General features: G+C 37.7%; 1 protein-coding gene across 1 annotated transcript in view; it reads left to right on the plus strand.

Annotated features, from left to right (window-relative positions):
• The window catches only part of COL5A2 (collagen type V alpha 2 chain), a 220,624-nt gene that overhangs the window by 150,588 nt on the left and 49,592 nt on the right, over positions 1–20,444 (plus strand). Inside the window, exons 8-17 of the mRNA XM_007955761.2 lie at positions 999–1,076; positions 1,818–1,862; positions 3,655–3,708; positions 4,113–4,166; positions 5,378–5,431; positions 11,357–11,410; positions 12,992–13,045; positions 14,064–14,108; positions 14,584–14,637; positions 18,954–18,998. Of these exons, the coding sequence (XP_007953952.1) occupies positions 999–1,076; positions 1,818–1,862; positions 3,655–3,708; positions 4,113–4,166; positions 5,378–5,431; positions 11,357–11,410; positions 12,992–13,045; positions 14,064–14,108; positions 14,584–14,637; positions 18,954–18,998 (537 nt within the window). The remainder of the gene's footprint in view (positions 1–998; positions 1,077–1,817; positions 1,863–3,654; positions 3,709–4,112; positions 4,167–5,377; positions 5,432–11,356; positions 11,411–12,991; positions 13,046–14,063; positions 14,109–14,583; positions 14,638–18,953; positions 18,999–20,444) is intronic.

The following is a 20,444-nucleotide window of genomic DNA, read 5'->3' on the forward strand; positions in this document are numbered from 1 at the left end:
AAAGACATCCCTATCCCTCTGCTTTTCTCTAGGCTCAGAATGCTGACAGAATCGGTGTCATGTTCTCCATACCAAGTGAGGATGACACATGCATGGAGATACATATGAAGGGTCATTGAATTGATACTAAAATGGCTACCTGCTTATTTCCTGAATCTGTTTCCTACCTGAAGGAAAATAAAACAAAATGTCTTTGTATTCTTCCCTCTTTGAATTCATAGTGGCTGATTTAGGGGATTTATGAGAAGATTGTATAGCTTAACAACGGACATATGGATTCCTGAAATACAATTATTTTTGTTTTTGTTTTACAACAGTTCATACATTTCTTTCTCAACTAGTTGTAGAAGGAATTGCATATTTATTTTTTCAACAATATGGACATCTTTTTCACACTGAAATCTGGAAATTCATGTAACTACTGGAATATGTATGGGGAATGTAGGTAAATTTTACATTTGCAAGTGAATAGGAAAATAATTTTCAATTCTTGAAATTCATTACGAGGATTATAAAATTCTTATCATATTGAAGTTTACTGGCCATGAATAAGGAAAGAAATATAATCTAAATAGTGGGAAATGGAATCTGGAATCTTATTACACAAGTCTTAAAGGCAATATCAGGTTTGTTTAGATGTTTAGCATGCTCTACGCGTGAGACATCATCAGATAAAGAGATTTAAACCTGAAATCAATTAAACTGGCTGAGTACTTATCAGAATGACCCATGCTTTTATCAAGTGACAGGCATTTGGCCCATTGCTTCAGATGCTCTGAAGCAACATAGCTATAAAGCACTCTGGGGAAGATTGTTTAATAAAAAGCACTTATTAAGAAAACTAACTCGAAACTTTTCCCTTGTTTTAAAGTCAAAAGTTTGAAATGATTTTCTGTATATTATTTTAAAAGAATACCAGAATGAATTTTAAAAGTAGGTTGAATTTTAAAAGTACATCTTTTTTACTGTAAAATAATGTCAACACATTCCTTTTATAGCCATTTTCAGCTCAGATGGCTGGTTTGGATGAAAAATCTGGACTCGGGAGTCAAATGGGAATGATGCCTGGCTCTGTGGTAAGTGTATGTTTTACTGATAATCAAAGTACTTATGGAAGAGCCGCTATAGAAGGGTAATTTCAAGGCAGCTAGTCAGAAAATGCGTATCATTTTAACACATTCATTCCTAGACAAAGTAAGAAACTTCAAAATTGCAATTTTATTTTCTTCCCTTTGGTATACTTCTATTTATTTTTTACATTATTAAATTGGGAAAGACTATGTGAATAAAATATTTAAACTTTAAATATATATTGAGAAAGAAAGAACACAGAAACCGCAAGACTCAAGATAATTTTCAACTGACATTTAAAATAATCTAGTCATTATTGTTGATAGTTCCATAAACCTTTAAATTCTAATTGCTCATTTATGCCATAAAAGGGCCATCTGTCTTACTGCTGAAGACTAAGCAGTTTGGTAACTACTTCATGCCTATCAAGATTTTTCGTTTTTTGTATGTTTTGTTTTAACAGAATCACTTTTAAAGCATGCAAGTATTCTTGTCCCAAAGACATTGGGTGTGTGCAGACATAGTGTTTATTTCTCTTCATGATGCCAAGGGTGTGCAAAGAAATCACCCCAGTCTTTAATCTTCTTGAATTTAGCTATATTCCACATGATACAGATGAGGAATGTCATCATCTTCGACCATCAAACCTTTACTCTTCCAGACTCTAAAGCTGATTCAACATTTTTGAAATGTTTGATCTAGTTGTCATGCACACTATGCAATTTTTTTTCTCTCATTTTTTTAAGGGTCCTGTTGGCCCAAGAGGACCACAAGGATTACAAGGGAAGCAAGTAAGTCCTTTCATAATTAAATTACATACTGTAGCAAAAAAAAAACACAAATAAGGGCTGTGTGACACAACTGTTTTTGGATGGCCTCTAAATTGCATATTGTAGTACTTATTTTGAATAAGTTGCATTTATTTAATTTTCACTTAGAAACATATGCAAAAATTTATTCATAGGACTAAATTTTTATTATCTGATTTCTTCATGGACAGTAACACCAAGAATTATGTGCTTTACTTCTGAAATAACAGATCATTACCTCCTACTTCCGTAGTGATACTGCCTCGGAAACCCAAAGAGGGGTCGCTATGAGTCGGGTTTGACTCGACGGCACATAACAACAACAACAACCTTACATCATGCTGAAAATTCTCTTAATTGATTATGTATCAACGCTGAGGCTTTGAAATCAGGTCAAAGAAGGCCATCACCACATAATATTAGCAATAACAGTTAAGGTAATCACTCCATGAAATCTTTGGAAAGGACTGTAATACTACACAATCTTTCTACATTTTATCAAATGATAGTAAAATGATGATTTAGAGCTATTTTTAATTTTTCAAAAAAAGAAAAGAATCCTTAGATCAATCAAGGAGACCATATTGTCATTATGACATGTGTGGAGTTTTATTTCAAGTGATTTTATACTTCTGCCATTGGTGAATAGAAGTAGTAGTTGATGATAATGATGCTATTAAAGTTGTGATGATGATGATGATGATGATGATGATAGCTACCATTAAATGAACATTCACTTTGTGCCACCATTCTCATTCTGTCACATGGATTAGCTTCCTGAATATTAATAAAAGCCTTACGAGTTAGGTACCCTAGGTGGCACAAATGGTTAAGTGTCCAACTACTAGCAGAAAGGTTGGTGGTTCGAACTCACCTAGAGATGCCTTGGAAGACAGGACAGATGATCTGTTTTTGAAAGGGCACAGACTTGAAAATCCTGTGGAGAAGTTTTACTCTGTACACATGGGCCATCATGAGTCAGAATCAACTCAAAGGCAACTAACAACAACAACAACCATTATGCAGATTAGGAAAGAGATCTAAAGAAGTTAAGTAATTTGAACAAGAGCCAGTAGGCTGAACAACCACACTGTACTGGGAAGTATAGCATTTAGAGTTCTGTTTTAAATATATATAATTTACATATATGCATATATTGCTTGTTTTTAGGTGACATTGAGTTGGTTCTGACTCACAGTGACCCTACGGACAACTGAATGAAACACTGCCTGGTCTAGCACTATCCTCATAATTGTTACATGTTTGAGCCCATTTTTGCGGCCACTGTGTCTGTCCATATCGTTGAGGGTCTTCCTCTGTTTTGCTAACCTTCTACTTTGCAAGGCATGATGTCCTTCTCCAGGACTGCTTCCTCCTGATAACATGTCAAAAGTACACAAGACAAAGTCTCCATCCTCACTTCCAAGGAACATTCTGGCTGTACTTCTTCCAAGACAGATTTGTTTGTTCTTCTGGAAGTCCATTGTATATTCAATATTCATTGCCAACACCACAATTCAAATGTATCAATTCTTCTTCGGTCTTCCTTATTAATTGTCCAGTTTTCACATGCATATGAGGTGATTGAAAATACCACGGCTTAGGTCAGGTGCACCTTAGTCCTCAAAGTAATATTTTTTGCTTTTGGACACTTTATAGAGGTCGATTGCCACAGATTTGCCCAATGCAATACATCATTTGATTTCTTGACTGCTGCTTCCATGGATGGCAATTGTGGATCCAAGTAAAATGAAGGGCTTGTTCTCAATTTCAGGGTGGTACTGGCCCCACAGGACCTCCTGGTGAACCTGGTGATCCTGGACAAATGGTAATGTCATGTAAGCATGGAGTCTCAATTATATATAGGCATTAAAATGATGTTGTGAATTTATTTTCCCAGATTTCTCGTTAATGAAGGAAGCAATTACAGTCCAGTTTACAAATCCTCTATTACGGACTGTGTTTAAGCTATGTGCTCCTGATGATACAGTATTTAAATTCAAAGGCTTTGAATACAATGGGTAGACAGAACTGAAATATTTACAGTTGTGAAATTGAACATTATTTTCCTGTGGTGCACATGATCTGAGAGATAAAACATAAAATTCAGAAAGTCAACCAAGCATTTTTCTCTGATAATTTTCATTTGTCTCCTCAATAGTTGAAATATATATAAAATTGGCATGTATAGGTAAATACACATAAATATTCTTTGTTTTCTTTGCTTGTTAGGGCCCAATTGGTACACGTGGACCAGAGGGCCCTCCTGGGAAACCTGGTGAAGATGTAAGCCGACTTCATTTTGCTCTGAAGTTTTGAAGAGGCTAATGAGCTGCAGCGTTAACATGAATGTTCCTTGTTAATTTCCACTTCATTTTTTTCTCACACTTTTAGTTTCCATTAAACTCAATCTAAAATGGAGAGCTCAGAATGAAATATTTAAAAAATCTAAAAGTGCTGCTAATTTTGATAATATTACATTATTGTTAATGTTGTTGTTTTTGTTATGTGCCGTCCTGTCGGACCCGACTCATAGAGACCCCTTCTTGGGTTTCTGAGGCAGTATCACTACAGAAGTAGATTGCAGAACCTTCCTTCTGGGGAGTGGCTGGTGGGTTTGAACTGCCAGCCTTCTGGTTAGCATTAGGTACTGTTTATTTTCCCAGTCCCCAGGTTTTTTATTATGATTTCTCCATGAGGTACTAGAATCGCTGTCACAATCACTACAGCCTTTGCTGGTGGAGCTATCAAAGTGAATTTAAAGAAAAATACACCCCTCTGATTGCAGTACATCATTCTGAAGTCTTCCTTTAATGGAAAGTTTTTAATGTGTTAGTATAGTATAGTGCCAATATGGCTTCTTAATAATGAGAGAGTCATTTTTCCAGCTGAATTTTTAAATTAAAAATTAAGTTATGATGCAACCCAGATTTTAACATTAAAGTGTTATCAGAGAAAGAATGGAACAACAAATTTACTTTTGTGGATTTTTCTCTTAGTTGTACCACAGATAAGGGTAAGTTCATGGGTGGGTATTAATTTCTGTGTGATACTGAAATCAAATAAATATTTTCTCTTTATGTGGCATGAGATTTATATAAATAGATTATGTTAAATTTGTCCAGAGAAAAACTATCTCAGATAATGCTTGATTTTTTTTTTTAATCACAAGAAAAGAAATGGCAAGCAGTATTTCAATTCAGTACCATGTGTTTAATTAAAATTTTATAGAATATGTGTGTATACATTTTGATATTAATAAAATGAAGAGCAAGGTGAGATTAGGATAATGTATATCCATTTCTTCTTCTGGATAATTAATGAAATCTCTGCAATTTGACTTCTTAGAATGGATTGCCATTAAGGATAGAGATCACTGTTCAGGGTATTAGATATGGATATTCTAAAGATCTATTTGCAAATTACATGTAATCTAACCTCAAAGGAAAGCATTTTAATCCTTTTTGCCCCTCTTTCTTCTTTTTTTTTCCATAAAGGGTGAAGCTGGTAGAAATGGAAATCCTGGTGAAGTGGGATTTTCAGGATCTCCAGTAAGTTTTTATTCATCAGTATAACAACATTAGTATAACAACACTTCAAAAATAGATCATTAAAACGAAACTATAATTAATTGTGTGTACAAATACATTAGACACTATCAAAAAATGTTCCCTTTCACCATTGTAAAAGAGTGTATTTTGTCATTGTTGTTGTTAGGTGCCATCAAGTCAGTTTCCACTTGTAGCAACCCTATGTACAACAGAATGAAACAGTGCTCAATCCTGTTCTATCTTCACAATCACTGCCATGTCGAGTCCATTATTGTATCCACTGTGTTAATTCATCTTGCTGAGGGTCTTCCTCTTATTCACTGACCCTCTACTTTCCCCAGCATGGTGTCCTTCTCCAGGGACTTATCGCTCCTGATAACATATCCAAACACATGAGACAAAGTCTCCCCATCCTCACTTCCATGGAGAATTCTGGCGTTACTTCTTCCAAGACAGATTCGTTTGTTCTTCTGGCAGTCCATGATATATTTATTAATCTTTGCCAATACCATAATTCAAATTCATTAATTCTTCTTCAGTCTTGTTATTCATTGTTCAATTTCACATGCATATTCAAAAACCAAACCAAACTCACTACCATGGAGTCGGTTCTGACTCATAGAGACCCCCATTGGGTTTCTGAGGGGGTTAAGCTTTATGGAAGTAGATTGCCCCATCTTCCTTCCACAGAGTGGCTGGTGAGTTTGAACCACCAGCCTTCTGGTTAGCAGTCAAAGGCCTTAGGCACTACACCATCAGAGCTCCCTTCACATGCATATCAAACTCACTTACTGCCGTCACCTCTGATCCAACTCATAGTGACCCCTTCTTGGGTTCCCGAGTATCACTACTGAAGTAGATTTCCCAACTTTCCTTCTGAGCAGTGGCTGGTGGGTTTGACCTGCCTGCCTTCTGGTTAGCAGTCAAGTGCCTTAGGCGTTATGCCACCAGAGCTTCCACATGCATATAGAAGATAAAAAATACCATGACTTGGGTCAGGCACATTTTAGTTTTCAAAATGACATCTTCAGATTTGTCCAATATATGTCCAAGTAATATATTGTTTGAATTATTGACTGTTGTTCCATGGGTGTTGATTGTATATCCAAGTAAAATGAAATCCTTGACAATTTCAATCTTTTCTGCATTTAACATGATGTTGCTTATTTTTGAAGATATTTGTTTTCTTTATGTTATGATATAATCTATACTTAAGGCTGTAGCCTTTGGTCTTCATCAGTAAGAGCTTCAAATCTTCTTCATCCTCAGCAAGCAAGTTTGCATTATCTGAGTATTGCAGGGTTTTTATGGCTCTACCTCCAACTTTGATGCCAAGTTCTTCTTCATATAGTCCAGCTCCTCAGATTATTTGTTCAGCATACAGATTGAATAAGTATACACTGACACACATCTTCCCTAATTATCTTTCCTAATTTTAAACCACACAGTATCCCCTTGTTCTGTTTCAATGACTGTCTCTTGGTCTATGTACAGATTCTGCATGAGCACAATTAAGTGTTTTGTCTCAGTGATAATTAATTCCAATCCACTGCCTTGCATTGGCACCATATGAATAGGCTTCTGATAGATAACCTGACATGGATACTCTCCAAACTGAATATTGAATTTTCACGTAAGTCACTCTTTACGATCTGTTTATGTTTCACAACATTTCGATTCTGTTTATCACTTTAAATCTTTTTAATATTTCTATTTTAATTGCCTCACATGTTTTGAAGAGGATTTGTTGATGTGTTTTGTAAGCCAGGGATAATAAATTGGATAGAATGCCTCAATGGCTGCTCTCCAAGCCTTATTGTTGGCCTAAATTCATGAATGATATTTTAGACCCTAAAATCTAATGGCAGGATACACTGATTGCCAGCCCTCTCACACAGCTGTTTTTTTTCTTTTTTTTGTTGTTGTTGTTCCTCCTCTGCTCACTACAGAAACAGTTCTCTGGAAACTCACTCCAACATAATTCAGGAGCTGGGTCACTTGGCTATATTCTGAACTCACTTTTCTATCTTTACTCGCACTACATTGTTAAGCTCTCCCCTAGGATGTGCTACACAGGCCAGGAGGAATGTTAGAGAATGATAAGCAAGCAAAAAGCCGCCTCTAACTTTGCTACTCTTAAGATTTCTCTTTGTCCAGCATCCTCTCCACCGACTTGGTCTCATACTTATTTCCTAATGTTTGCAATACTCAATACAGCCAATGGTACTAAAACACTCGTGTCTCCTTTCTGAAAACGGATGATTTTCAATGCTACAATTCTTTTTTATACAAATGAATGCTAATCTTCTGAAGGGGGTTTACAAGGCTCTAAGGATTATTTGTTTACATATATAAACCAATTCTCCAGTTCTCTGTTGTTCCTCTCGTTCCTTTCCTCCCCCATCTGCTTGGGAGTTAAATGCAGACAAAAGCAAGAGGCTTAGTTATTCTCACAAATGTCCATTTCAACCAGTCCAGGCTGGAACTTCCATCGGGCTGCAATCTTGTGCCTAGTCAGTGCAGAGGCCCTCCTTGGGGAGGAAATCTACCCTGCCAGGAGGTCACAGATGCTCTCTGCAAGTACACGCAACAACGTGTGTCTGCAGTGTGATGACAGCCGTGGGTCAGCAGAAGGAGAATTTTTTATGAGCACTAGTACATCTGGTTCATTTTTTTCTTGTATCAGGGATATGTAATCACATAAGAATTTCCTTTGCAGACCAAAAAAACCCTGAAATGTTAAGTAATTATTTGAAATAATATAGTTCAGTAATTCCCCTATAGGTTTAGAAGGGTGTGCACTGAGCTCCCCGCTTAGGATGAAGTGGAAGCAAGCCACTAAAGGAGTATTTCAGTGGAAGAACTTAAAGGGAGGTCTTGAAGTGAATTCTGTTTGTTGTTTTTGTTGTTGTTAAGTGCCGTCGAGTCGTTTCCGACTCATAGCAACCCCATGCACAGCAGAACAAAACACTGCCCTATCCCATGCCAACCCCACGATCCCTGCTATACTTGAGCTCATCATTGCAGCCACCGTATCAATCCATCTCGTTGAAGGCCTCCCCGTCTTTCGTCGACCCTCCACCCTACCAAGCATGACATCCTTCTCCAGGGAATGGTCCCTTCTTACAACATGACCAAAATAGGTGAGACGAAGTCTGGCCATTCTTGCTTCCAAGGAGCATTCTGGCTGCGCTTCCTCCAGGACAGATCTGTTAGTTCTTTTAGCAGTCCATGGTACTTTCAGCATTCTTCGCCAGCACCACAACTCAAAAGCATCAACTCTTCTTCGGTCTTCCTTATTCATTGTCCAGCTCTCACATGCATACGAGGCGATTGGAAATATCATGGCTTGTGTCAGGCGCACCTTAGTCCTCAAGGAGATATCCTTGCTCCTCAACACTTGAAACAGTTCCTTCGCAGTTGACTTTCCCAATGCTACACGTCGTCTAATGTCCTGACTGCTGCTTCCCTTGGCATCGATTGTAGAACCAAGCAACGTGAATTCCATGACAACCTCAATCTTCTCTCCATTTATTGTGATGCTGCTCATTGGTCCAGTTGTGAGGATTTTTGTTTTCTTTATATTGAGATGTAATCCATACTGCAGACTGTATTCTTCAACCTTCATCAGTAGGTGCCTTAAGTCATCCTCACTTTCAGCAAGCAAAGTTGTATCGTCTGCATATCTCAGGTTGTTAAGGATTCTTCCTCCAATCCTGATACCACGTTGTTCTTCATACAGTCCAGCTTCTCGGATTATTTGCTCAGCATATAGATTGAATAAGTGTGGAGAACGGATACAACCCTGACGCACTCCCTTCTTGATTTTAAACCATGACACTTGCCTGCTAACCAGACGGCTGGCGGTTCAAACCCACCAGCCACTCCTGGGAAGGAAGGTTGGGCAATCCTACTTCCGTAGTGATACTGCCTCGGAAACCCAAGGAGGGGTCGCTATGAGTCGGGTTTGACTCGACGGCACATAACAACAACAACAACAGTGTCCCCTTGTTCTGTTCGAACGACAGCCTCCTGGTCAAGGTACAGATTCCTCATGAGTACAATCAAGTGCTCGGGAATTCCCATTCTTCTCAATGTTATCCATAATTTGTCATGATCCACACAATCAAATGACTTTGCATAGTCAATAAAGCACAAGTAAACATCTTTCTGGTATTCTTTGCCTTGACCCAAGATCCATCTGACAACAGCTATGATATCCCTTGTTCCACATCCTCTTCTGAATCCGGCTTGAACCTCTGGAAGTTCTCTGTCAATATACTGCTGCAAACGTTTCTGAATTATCTTCAGTAAGATCTTACTTGCGTGCAATATTAATGATATTGTTCTATAATTTCCACATTCTGTGGGATCACCTTTCTTTGGAATGGGCACAAATATGGATCTCTTCCAGTCAGTTGGCCAGGTAGCTGTCTTCCAAATCTCTTGGCATAACTGAGTGAGTGCCTCCAATGGGGCATCTGTTTGTTGAAATATCTCAATCGGTATGACGTCAATTCCCAGAGCCTTGTTCTTCGCCAGTTCTTTCATTGCAGCTTTGACTTCTTTACACAGCCTAAGTAGAATTGTGAAACAGAATTAGAACTTCATTTGTTCAGAAAGCATGGCTCTTTGTTTATGGAACTCCCCAAAACACCAAAGAATTATTTCCTTCTCTAGAGGTCCTGGAGGAATTATTGCTTGGCTTTTATCATAAGAAGTTCATATACTGAACTGTTTATTAATCCATTTAGTAAACAATAAATGAACTCCATGATGTGGAGAGCAGATGGGTTGTGCCATCTGCTAGAATTGTGGTAGTACAAGAGAAGCCCCATAAGAAAAATTTAGGTAAAATCCTGCAAGAGTTTAATGTTAAATTGTTTCTTCATCCAGTTGTTTGCTTGAATATTATTCATTGAATGCCCACTAAATGCAAATTAATAATATGTCAATCTATGCCGTCAAGGAGCTCAGTCTATTGGTGACAGTGAATGGAAATTCCTCTCAAAACCAAATTAATGTAGGAAATCAGAATAAGCAATAATTGAGTCATCACTTCCTTGTCCATTCTAAGACAGTATGAAGAAAAAGTTTCAAGCATCATTGAGAAATAGTGGTACTATTTGGATTTGATTTTCTGTCTTTTTTATTTTTTATGTACTTAGGAGAAAAAAGTATAAAATTAGCACAAAATAAGAAATTTTTGACCTGAGAAAGCATACTCTCTGTATTTCTTGACTTTCCTATCTGTTGGATATTTTATTTCTTTATTTAGTTTTTAAGAATCATAAATTCAAAAGACTACTCCTGAATATCTCATTAAAAATATTTTCCTGATCACATTTTAATGTAATGGAAAGAGCTCTTTAGATATCTGGATTAAAATCAATTTTGTTACCAGCTGCCTCATATGAAACATAAATGACATATATCTTGCTGTCAACATTTAGAAGTTCAGGGAAAAAAAAAATCGGTTTGCCACAAATGCATTTACACTTCTGTCAGACATGAAGTAACTATGTAAAGGAAAGACAATATATTTTTCCTCAGGTTCATCACCTGATTTTTTTTTCTCATATCTTGACCTACTTCTTTCAAATACTGACTATATTGATTTGTTCTTACTTTTTTTTTCTTGCTACTAATTATAATACAGTGACTTCATTTTAAAATTTGAAAATATCATCAAGTCAATACTTAACATTAATTCTTGTGTCTGTGTAAGTTAAATTCCATTTCTAACAATACGTCTGCTTTGCTAATTTTTGATTACATAGTTATATTTTGCTAGATGAAAGTATAACTTACTGTTAAGTATATTGGTGAAAATTATGCCTATATATTTTCTTGAAAAATAGAATGTACACTAAAAACTTTATTTTCTTATTTGTGATTCTGAAATGCTTTATTTTTTTCCCCCAGGGATCTCGAGGCTTTCCTGGGGCTCCTGGTCTTCCAGGCCTGAAGGGTCACCGAGTAAGTTCAAGCCATCACAATTCCCTCAGATACTGTGAGTTATTGAGTAGAGTCTAGGGAAAACTCTCTTCAGAATCTTTAAATATCCATTTTTCATTTGTTTGTAACTGGCTCTGGTTGCATTCATGTGTGGTTACTGAAATCACAATGCTTTTTCACATTTTCTTTTTATTTGATTTGATAAAAAATACATTTTGAATTCTTACTGTATACTTGACACTGTGCCATGAAAGAAGACAGAGAGAGGAACAAGAAACCATCTATGGCCTTCAACTTCAGGCTAAAAGTTGTTGTTGTTGTTAGTGCCGTCAAGTCAGACCTGACTCATAGCGACCCCTCCTTGGGTTTCCAAGGCAGTATCACTACGGAAGTAGATTACCCCATCTTCCTTCCAAGGAATGGCTGGTGGGTTTTAACCACCAGCCTTCTGGTTAGCAGTCAAGTGCCTTAGGCACTATGCTACCAGAGCTCCCTCAGGCTAAAAGAGATACAGTAAATAAGCAACAATTATATAATATGTGACACATTATAAGTAGAGAGTGCTCTAGATCACAGGAAGGTAGTCAACACAGACATGGAAAGCCATAGAATGCCTCTCCTTTTATAATTCAAGGTAGTTTATACACACACACACACACACATATATATGTATGTATGTATGTGTATATATATGTGCATATATACATGATGCATTTATATCAATATAATATATCAAAATATAGAAGAAAGCATGGCTGATATTCATGTATACACTGGTTGCCTTTGTTTTGAGAAGCTGAGCTTCTCACTAAAATGTTTGTGCTGTACTAAAACCAAGCCAAACCAAACTCACTACTATCTAGTCGATTCCTTCTCTAGCAACCCCTATTGGGTTTCCAGGAGCTCTGGTAGCATAGTGCCTAAGGCACTTGACTGCTAACCAGAAGGCTGGCGGTTCAAACCCACCAGCCACTCCCCGGAAGGAAGGTTGGGCAATCTACTTCCGTAGTGATACTGCCTTGGCAACCCAAGGAGGGGTCGCTATGAGTCGGGTCTGACTCAATGGCACATAACAACAACAACAACTGGGTTTCCAAGGCTGTAAATCTCTACAGAAGCAGACTGCCCTATCTTTCTTCTGTGGAATGTTTGATGGGTTCAAACCACTGACCTTTTACTAGGCAGCCATTTGCCTTAACTACAGCACCAATTAGATATTAAATATTTTGAATATTACTCCCTGAATATAACTCATAACTATACAATTTATACAACTATTTGTTTTCACCAAAGCAACCATATTTTTTTATTTGTGGCTATAGATTAAATTTCTATGATATTATTAATATTTGAAAGGTGAGAACATTGAAATTTAAAGATATTATTACATTTCATTAATTTAAGCATTATTAAATTTAAATAAAGGGAAATTCATACTTTAAATTTTTTAATGGACTTTCAAAAAGGTTAAGACTTTGAAAATATTTTTAGCAACAACTTTAAATTTGAAATGCATTTCAATGAGCTTATTTTTCTTTCTTCTTTTATGCTTTGAGAATTAAAAATGAATATACAAATAAAAATTGATATTTTTCTTCTCAGGGACACAAAGGTCTTGAAGGCCCTAAAGGTGAAGTTGGAGCACCTGGTTCCAAGGTAACTGTGTAACATCCCAATATAACCTCAGTGTAGCATTTCAATTCTGTTTCAATAACCTTCAATAATTCTGGAGGAAAAAAGTAGTATAAATAAATGGTTAAATAGGCAAATGTAATTTTTCATAGATGAGTCAGCAATAATTTTACCAGGAAAAATAATAAAACCTAACTACACCACCAAGAATAACCAGCATAGCACTGGGTTTCTGCCAGTGTAGGGTGGGTGTCATCTTCATATGAACATGGCCCTATGAATCCATCCTCTACAGATTCTTTGTCTTTCTTAAAGATAGTTGAGAGGTTTAGTTGTTGTTGTTGTTATTTGCCGTGGAGTCAGCCCCGACTCATAGCGACCCCTCCTTGGGTTTCCAAGGCAGTATGACTATGGAAGTAGGATTGCCCAACCTTCCTTCCGAGGAGTGGCTGGTGGATTTGAACCGCCAGCCTTCTGGTTAGCAGTCAAGTGCCTTAGGCATTATGCTACCAGAGAGGTTTAGATGGGTCATTAATCCCATTATTTAGTTGCCTTTTAATCCCGGAGCTTTTGGCCAAGCAAAAATATATGTTTCAGAGGGAGAGAGAACATCAAGGAAAGGTGGGGGACTTTCCAGTGAGAAGCATCATAGATACATATGTAGAAAAGCATTTAGTTTTAAAATTTTTATTTCTAAGATTACTATAATAGATCTTAAAGAAATATTATAGTAATTTTAGCTTTGTGAGGTTTCATATGAACTAAAAATTATTATTAAATATACTTTTCTGATACTAATTATTATGGCTGGGTATGATAGTTCCAACAGTCTTATTTAAATCCTCAACTTTATTTTACACTTATTTCTATAGAAATTAAATTTCTATTGCATTTTGAGAAAAGAAAATAGAACACAATATTGAGGTTCTTTAAATGGTTGCTTTGACAATATGCCTTTAAAATGATAAACACGTGTAACATAGTGCTGTGAATATCAGATGTAGGTTTCTCATACTGTGGTGTAATTTCATTTTTGTTTTAGGGTGAAGCTGGCCCAACTGGTCCATTGGGTGCTATGGGTCCTCTGGTGGGTATCGATTTAATTCTTTGTTATTTCTTTGCCTTTTGGATTAAATTAAGAGTGTTTAAATGAAAAAAAATAAATAAATAAAAGGATATGGGGAAACATATGTTAGCTATGGAAGTAATTTTGGCTACTACGTGACAGGCACAGCATGGAAAGACAGTTTGGCCCTTCAAATGGAAAAGGCTACTGCAATTCATTGCTTTTCTTAACTGTCAAATAAATACTCATTCTTTTTCTGTGCTGGGTCAGCAAATAAAAATTATTATAGATTCATCTCATGAAAAGCAGATTAAGTGAAATCTGTTTAGTTAAATGGTGGTAGATTATGTATCTCCACAGATCTAAATACTCCACAGTTCTAAGTTCTACTGTTTGGTAGTAAATTATATTGGACTACTGGATTGAGTAGTGTAGGCAAACTACCCTGGAGTTCAAATTAGATTCTTTCAGAGATGTTTTCTGCTCTCATCTACAGGGTCCGAGAGGAATGCCAGGAGAGAGAGGGCGACTTGGGCCACAAGGTGCTCCAGTAAGTATACATTCTTGATTTAAATCCTGAGGTGTGTGTTTCAAGTCTTTTTCAGGTTTGCAGTACTGAATGTTCTTTTGAAATGAGATTAACAATATTGGCAGCCTTTTTCTTTTTAAATTTATTTTGCAATAAATTTAACTTTACAGAAAAGTTGCAAAGTTCGTACAGAGAATTCCCAAGCATACTAGATCTAGCTTATCTTAATGTTTCCATTTTACATAACCACAGTACATCTCTAATAACAAAATTTGAAGAATAATGAAAATGAAAGGCAGCAAGACTTAGTGCAAAAACATGGGCTTCATTATAGTAACTAAACTATAATAATTTACCAACCATGTGCTATATGACCAGCATTTTCCAAATACCTTTATTTAATATTCCTCACAATCCTGAAAGTTAGGTGCTATTAATGTACCCTCTCAAAGGATAAGGGGACTGGAGCATTTCAAAATTAAATAATTGCTCATGGTCACTACTACTATCTAAATCAAAATCTTGTTGGGTGTTTTGGTCCTCTAGTGCTGCTCTAACAAGAAATATCACAAATGGGTGGCTTTACCAAATAAGGATTTATTCTCACAGTTTAAGAAGCTAGAAGGTCAAGTTCAAAGTGCCAGCTCTAGGGGCTAGGTAAGCGCTCCTCTACCTTGGGCTTCAGCTCTACCTCTTGTTCCCAGCCCAATGAAGCTGGAGGCGTCTCTTAACTCAGGTAGCTTCTAGCTGCTAAGGCTGACAAACTCAAAGTTGACAAGTGAAATGGCACAGTCCCAAGATTATCAAGCAATATGGCAAGCCACTAATTCAAGTCCATTAACAGTCTTAAGATTGGCAGAAAACATGGCAGGCCATTGAGCTGAAGGCTCGGCTATGTGCAGGGTCCAAGGGTACCAAAAATCTCCAGAGACCTTTCTCAATGGTTCTACTTATACACTGGAAACAGACCACATCTTTAAGGTAGTGACTCAGCTGTTTCAGTAGATCCCACCATTGAATTGATTACTGGTCTCTTCATGGAGAATAATGATATCCAGCTGCCCAGCCACTCAAAACCAGGCTCAGCCAAGTTGACACACAACTTAACTACCATACTGGCTAAAGCAGAGGGTCAGCAAAAAAGGGGAAGAACCTCAACGAAAATGGATTAGCACAGTAGCTGCAACTGGGCTCAGGCAAAGCAGTGATTGTGAGGACAGTGCAGGGCAGGGCAGTGTTTTGTTCTGTTGTACATAAGGTCGCTATGGGTTGGAACTGACTGGATGGCACCTACAAAAAGGGCATGGAAGTGACATCCTCCTCTGATCTCTTCTAACTTCACAAGGGGGAGAGAGAGAAGGATCAACACCAATGATCAGAAGCTGATTCTTATGAGGCCTGATATGCCACCACCCTCCAATCTTTTTACCAATTCTGACACCTGTCTTCCCACCCAAGATAGTCACTACTTCTCTGCTGGATTGAATAATTTACTGCAGTGGCCACCCAGAACTCACAGACAATATGATTATGGGGTTTATTAAGGAAGTAGCAGGCTACAATTCAGGTTCAGGAGCACTTAGGATACTATTCTTCCATCAGGACTGCCTCCCCTTGGCCATGCCTTCCAGGCACACTTCTCTTTGGCCCTTGGCCGCTCTGCCTGGCCTCTGCCCTGCTCAGGCAAGTGTTACAAAGCTCTTTAACTCAGCTGATAGATGCACCTAGGTGCACTGTACTCTGCCAGCGAGGCTCCCACCCAAAGGCACTAAACTTCCTCACTCTGGGGCTGAGAAGGCCACTGTACCATCTCATGCCTTTTGGTTCCCATGCCACCATCTGTCTGCCTTCTCTCTGCTGACTCTCTGCAAAGGAGGTCCAGTACAGGGATCTTGGGTAGAAAGGCATGTTCCACTCCACCTCTGGCTCTTCTCTCTGGAAAGTGGTGGGATCCCCTCTTTCCGCCTCTAGGGGGGCTCACTTTAAGCCTAGTGGAATAACCAAACAGACCAATCCCCACATTAGGGTTCCATACACCTATTTTCCATGGTCTCATCCCTGAAGGGTACCATGTACCTTATTTACATTATTAGCAAGCTATCCAATGCCTTTGGTGGGCGACAAGCACTTCACATTTACATAGTTCCACCCAGTCATCTGGTGGGAGTCACAAAGACCATGGCTAGGAGACCCACACCAAGTAATTCACTGCACCTCAGCAACTAACTACAATAATAACAAAATCAAAACCTTAGTTCATCAATTAATAATAAATCCAAACAGATTCTCTTTCTATTCTTATGTATGGTGAGCGGTGTAGAATTCCTACATCCAAGTATAGTTGCCCTGTTAAAAATATCTAGGAGACTATACTGAATTTTAAATAGGACTTTGAAGAATAACAGGAAATGAGATGTTTCTCCAAATGTTTCTGCTCATAAATTCCTGATACAGTGGAAATTCTTATTCATTTCAATTTGGGTTTTATCTTAATACTTTTTAAATTTTGGATTTATATTTCTCATGCTTTTAATTGTATGACACTTTTACAATTCTTATTATCACATTTTCATTAGGAAAAACTGCAACTGTTTGGAATATTTCAGTGAAAAATTCATGTGGTTCTGATTTCTGATCAGATTTTTATATTTATCAAATATTCTGATTTCTAATCTCTGTAATGTGTTTTCTAGTTTTTATAGAAATACTTTTTATAAAATATAAGTTTATAAAAGTCAGACACTTGGAATTTGAAATAAAATGATTTCTTTATTCCTGTTGTCCTAGAAAATCAAAATGAAAAAGTAACAAGTTTTGTATAAGAAATGTACTTCTGAAAATATTTCAGTCATTAATATGATCTTAGAGAGTTCACTTATGTCTTAGATTGGGTTTCTCTGAGAAGCAGACTCTGAGGAGATGTGTGTGTAGAAAAAAAATTAGCAGTATGCTTGGCAATCACATCTGTGAGAGTGAAGGAAAGAGAACTGGACGGAGGGACAAGATGAATGAACCACATGGATTTGGAACAGAAGCCTCAGCTGATCCTGTGGGGAATTCTGAACCTTGATGACCTTTCAGAGTCCCAATTCAAGGCTAGAGATCTGTATCTTTGTACCACCCCCGCCCTCATTTCTGGCAGTGAGCACTTACTGGATATGGGTTGTCCATAGGGAAGGGTGTAACCTGGGGAGAGGCTGTGTCCTTCAACTGAGAACAATTCCTGGGTAGAGATTCAGCTGTGAACTGTCAGCAGGCAACACTCCAGTAGCTTGCAGAATGAGTGTTTCAGCCCCGAAAGGGGATCTGGGCTGCTCACAACAGCATCTCTTACAGGCTCACTCTACACTGCTTAAATACACTTGCTTTATATAATATGTGGGAATAACTCCTTTTAGAATTCTAGTTGATCTTTTTCCCAAGAAAAATTACAAAAGTCAGATAGGTCAAACCACACTTCCACTGCTGAAACTAGTTTTAGAGTTGCTGATAATTACATAGGAGCTCTGGTAGCCTACTGCTTAAGAGACTTGACCGCTAACCAGAAAGCTAGTAGTTCAAACCCACCAGCCACTCCTCGGAAGGGAAGTTAGGCAATCCACTTCCATAGTGATACCGCCTCAGAAACCCCCGGAGGGGTCGCTATGAGTCGGGGACGACTCGACGGCACATAACAACAACAACAATTACTATCTCTCCCTTTAATAGCTAGTTTAGATTCAGTTCATTGATTATCATTAGATAAATAGATAGACAGGTAGATAGATAATATTTCTGCTGGTCTGGGTGGCTTACATGGTGGAGTGATTCAGTCTCCTGTACATTTAGTGTCTCATGATCAGGAGGACATAAGGCCTGTGTTGTGATTCTCCCATTTAGACTTGCCACAACCTCCATGCAGCATGTTTTCCATGAGTCTGTTAGATTATATGACCCAAGCAGCAGAGCTTCTTAACTCATAGCCTGGACCTACTGGAGAGCCCTTTCCTGCCCTGGCCAATGAAATCTGACCGCCTGTCATGCCGCTGGATATATAAGCTGAAGCCATGTTCTCAGTTGTGAAATATACTGGCTCCTGCTTTTAATTTGTATCTATTTTTTTGTCCTTTTTTTTTTTTTTTATGATTGCTATAAGAATTGATATGATACCTTACCAGTATTTTTTAAATGTCAATTTATTATGTTTATTACAGCTAGACTTGTTTTAGTAAACACTGATAAATACTCATTTTTTTTCAAATTTTTACTTGGAAAAAATTTAAAAAAACATGCAATTATGAGCAAATACTGTAGATAAGGTAACCTTAGCTTTCTTTGCCATTTCTTCTGCTATTTAGGGGCAACGAGGTGCTCATGGAATGCCTGGAAAACCAGGGCCAATGGTGAGTTTTATTACTTTCATATTCATTCACTCATTTGTTTACTCATTTTTCCATTTGTACATCCATGAACATTTAAAGAGCACCTAATATTTTCCAGACAGTTGGTATACAAAGGTAATAAACACAAAGTATTTGCCTTAAAAGCTGCTTGTCTAGCCAGGAAGACAGATATATCAATTGATAATTGTAATATAATGCTACTGTTAGCATCACAGGAATATAATTATGGGAACATACAGGAGGAAATGCCTGAACCTGCAATGGGAGAAGGATGTCAAGGAATATTTAAAGAGGAGCAACTTTCAAGCTAAGTCTTGAAAGATGAGTTGATAAAATGGGCCAGAACATAGTATGTTGGATATAGAAAGTTGGATGTATGAAAAGATATGATGAACTTGGGGACATACTAAACCCACAGCTGTCTAGTCCATTCCAAGTGATAGCAGATCTATAGGACAGAGAAGATCTTCCCCACAGGGTTGCCAAAGCTGTAGATCTTTACAGAAGACCATCCTATCTTTCCCCTGCAGAGTGCAGCTGGTGGGTTTGGACCATGGAACTTTCAGTTAGAGCTGAATGTTTTAACCATGGTACTACAAGGCCTCCTTCAGGGAATTACTAGTAGAGTAAAATTGGATAAAGAGGCCGGAGCCATATCACGAAGGGCTATTGTATAATGATGGCAAAATGTTTTGAATGCCTTTATTTTTTGGTAATAGTTAGTGAGAAACCGTTTAAGGGTTTTAAGCATGGGAGTCTCATGACCAGAAACGTCATCTGCTAGAAATGTGAGAAATCAAAGTGGCTGAGGATTATAGGCTATGATATGAGTTTGAATATCATTAGAATAATTCCAGAGAGAAATTATAAGGATGTAAACTAAAGTTAATGCAGAGGCAGACAACATACCAAAGAGCTGGTTTTGATGTGTGCTTTTGAATTGATTCTGACTGACAGAGACCCTATAGGGTAGGCTAGAAATACCTCACAGAGTTTTCTAGGCTGGAGCCTTGGTAGAATAGTGGTTAAATACTCAGTTGGTAACTGAGAGGTGGACGGTTTGAACCCAACAGCCGTTCCATGGGAGAAAAATAGAAAAATGTAGCAGTCTGCGAACGAGGTGGATAAATAGTACTTGTAACTTTTGCTGTGGATCAAAGTTTCTACTTTTATTTTATTTGTTAGGAGCACTTAAGTTATATCCTTGCAAACAAAATGACTCTGTGATTTAAAGTACAAAAGAAAAATAGCCTAGATCAATATAAATATATTTTCTGAACTATAGAACAGCTGGGAGTTCTGATAGCATAGTGCCTAAGGCAATTAACTGCTAACCAGAGGGCTGGCCGTTCAAACCCACCAGTCACTCCTCGGAAAGAAAGTTGGGCAATCTACTTCCATTGTGATACTGCCTGGCAAACCCAAGGGGGGGTCACTATGAGTCAG

This window comes from Orycteropus afer, unplaced genomic scaffold, assembly GCF_000298275.1.
Source record: "Orycteropus afer afer isolate SDZICR_OR568_19922 unplaced genomic scaffold, OryAfe1.0 scaffold00001, whole genome shotgun sequence".
Classification (NCBI taxonomy): Eukaryota; Metazoa; Chordata; class Mammalia; order Tubulidentata; family Orycteropodidae; genus Orycteropus; species Orycteropus afer.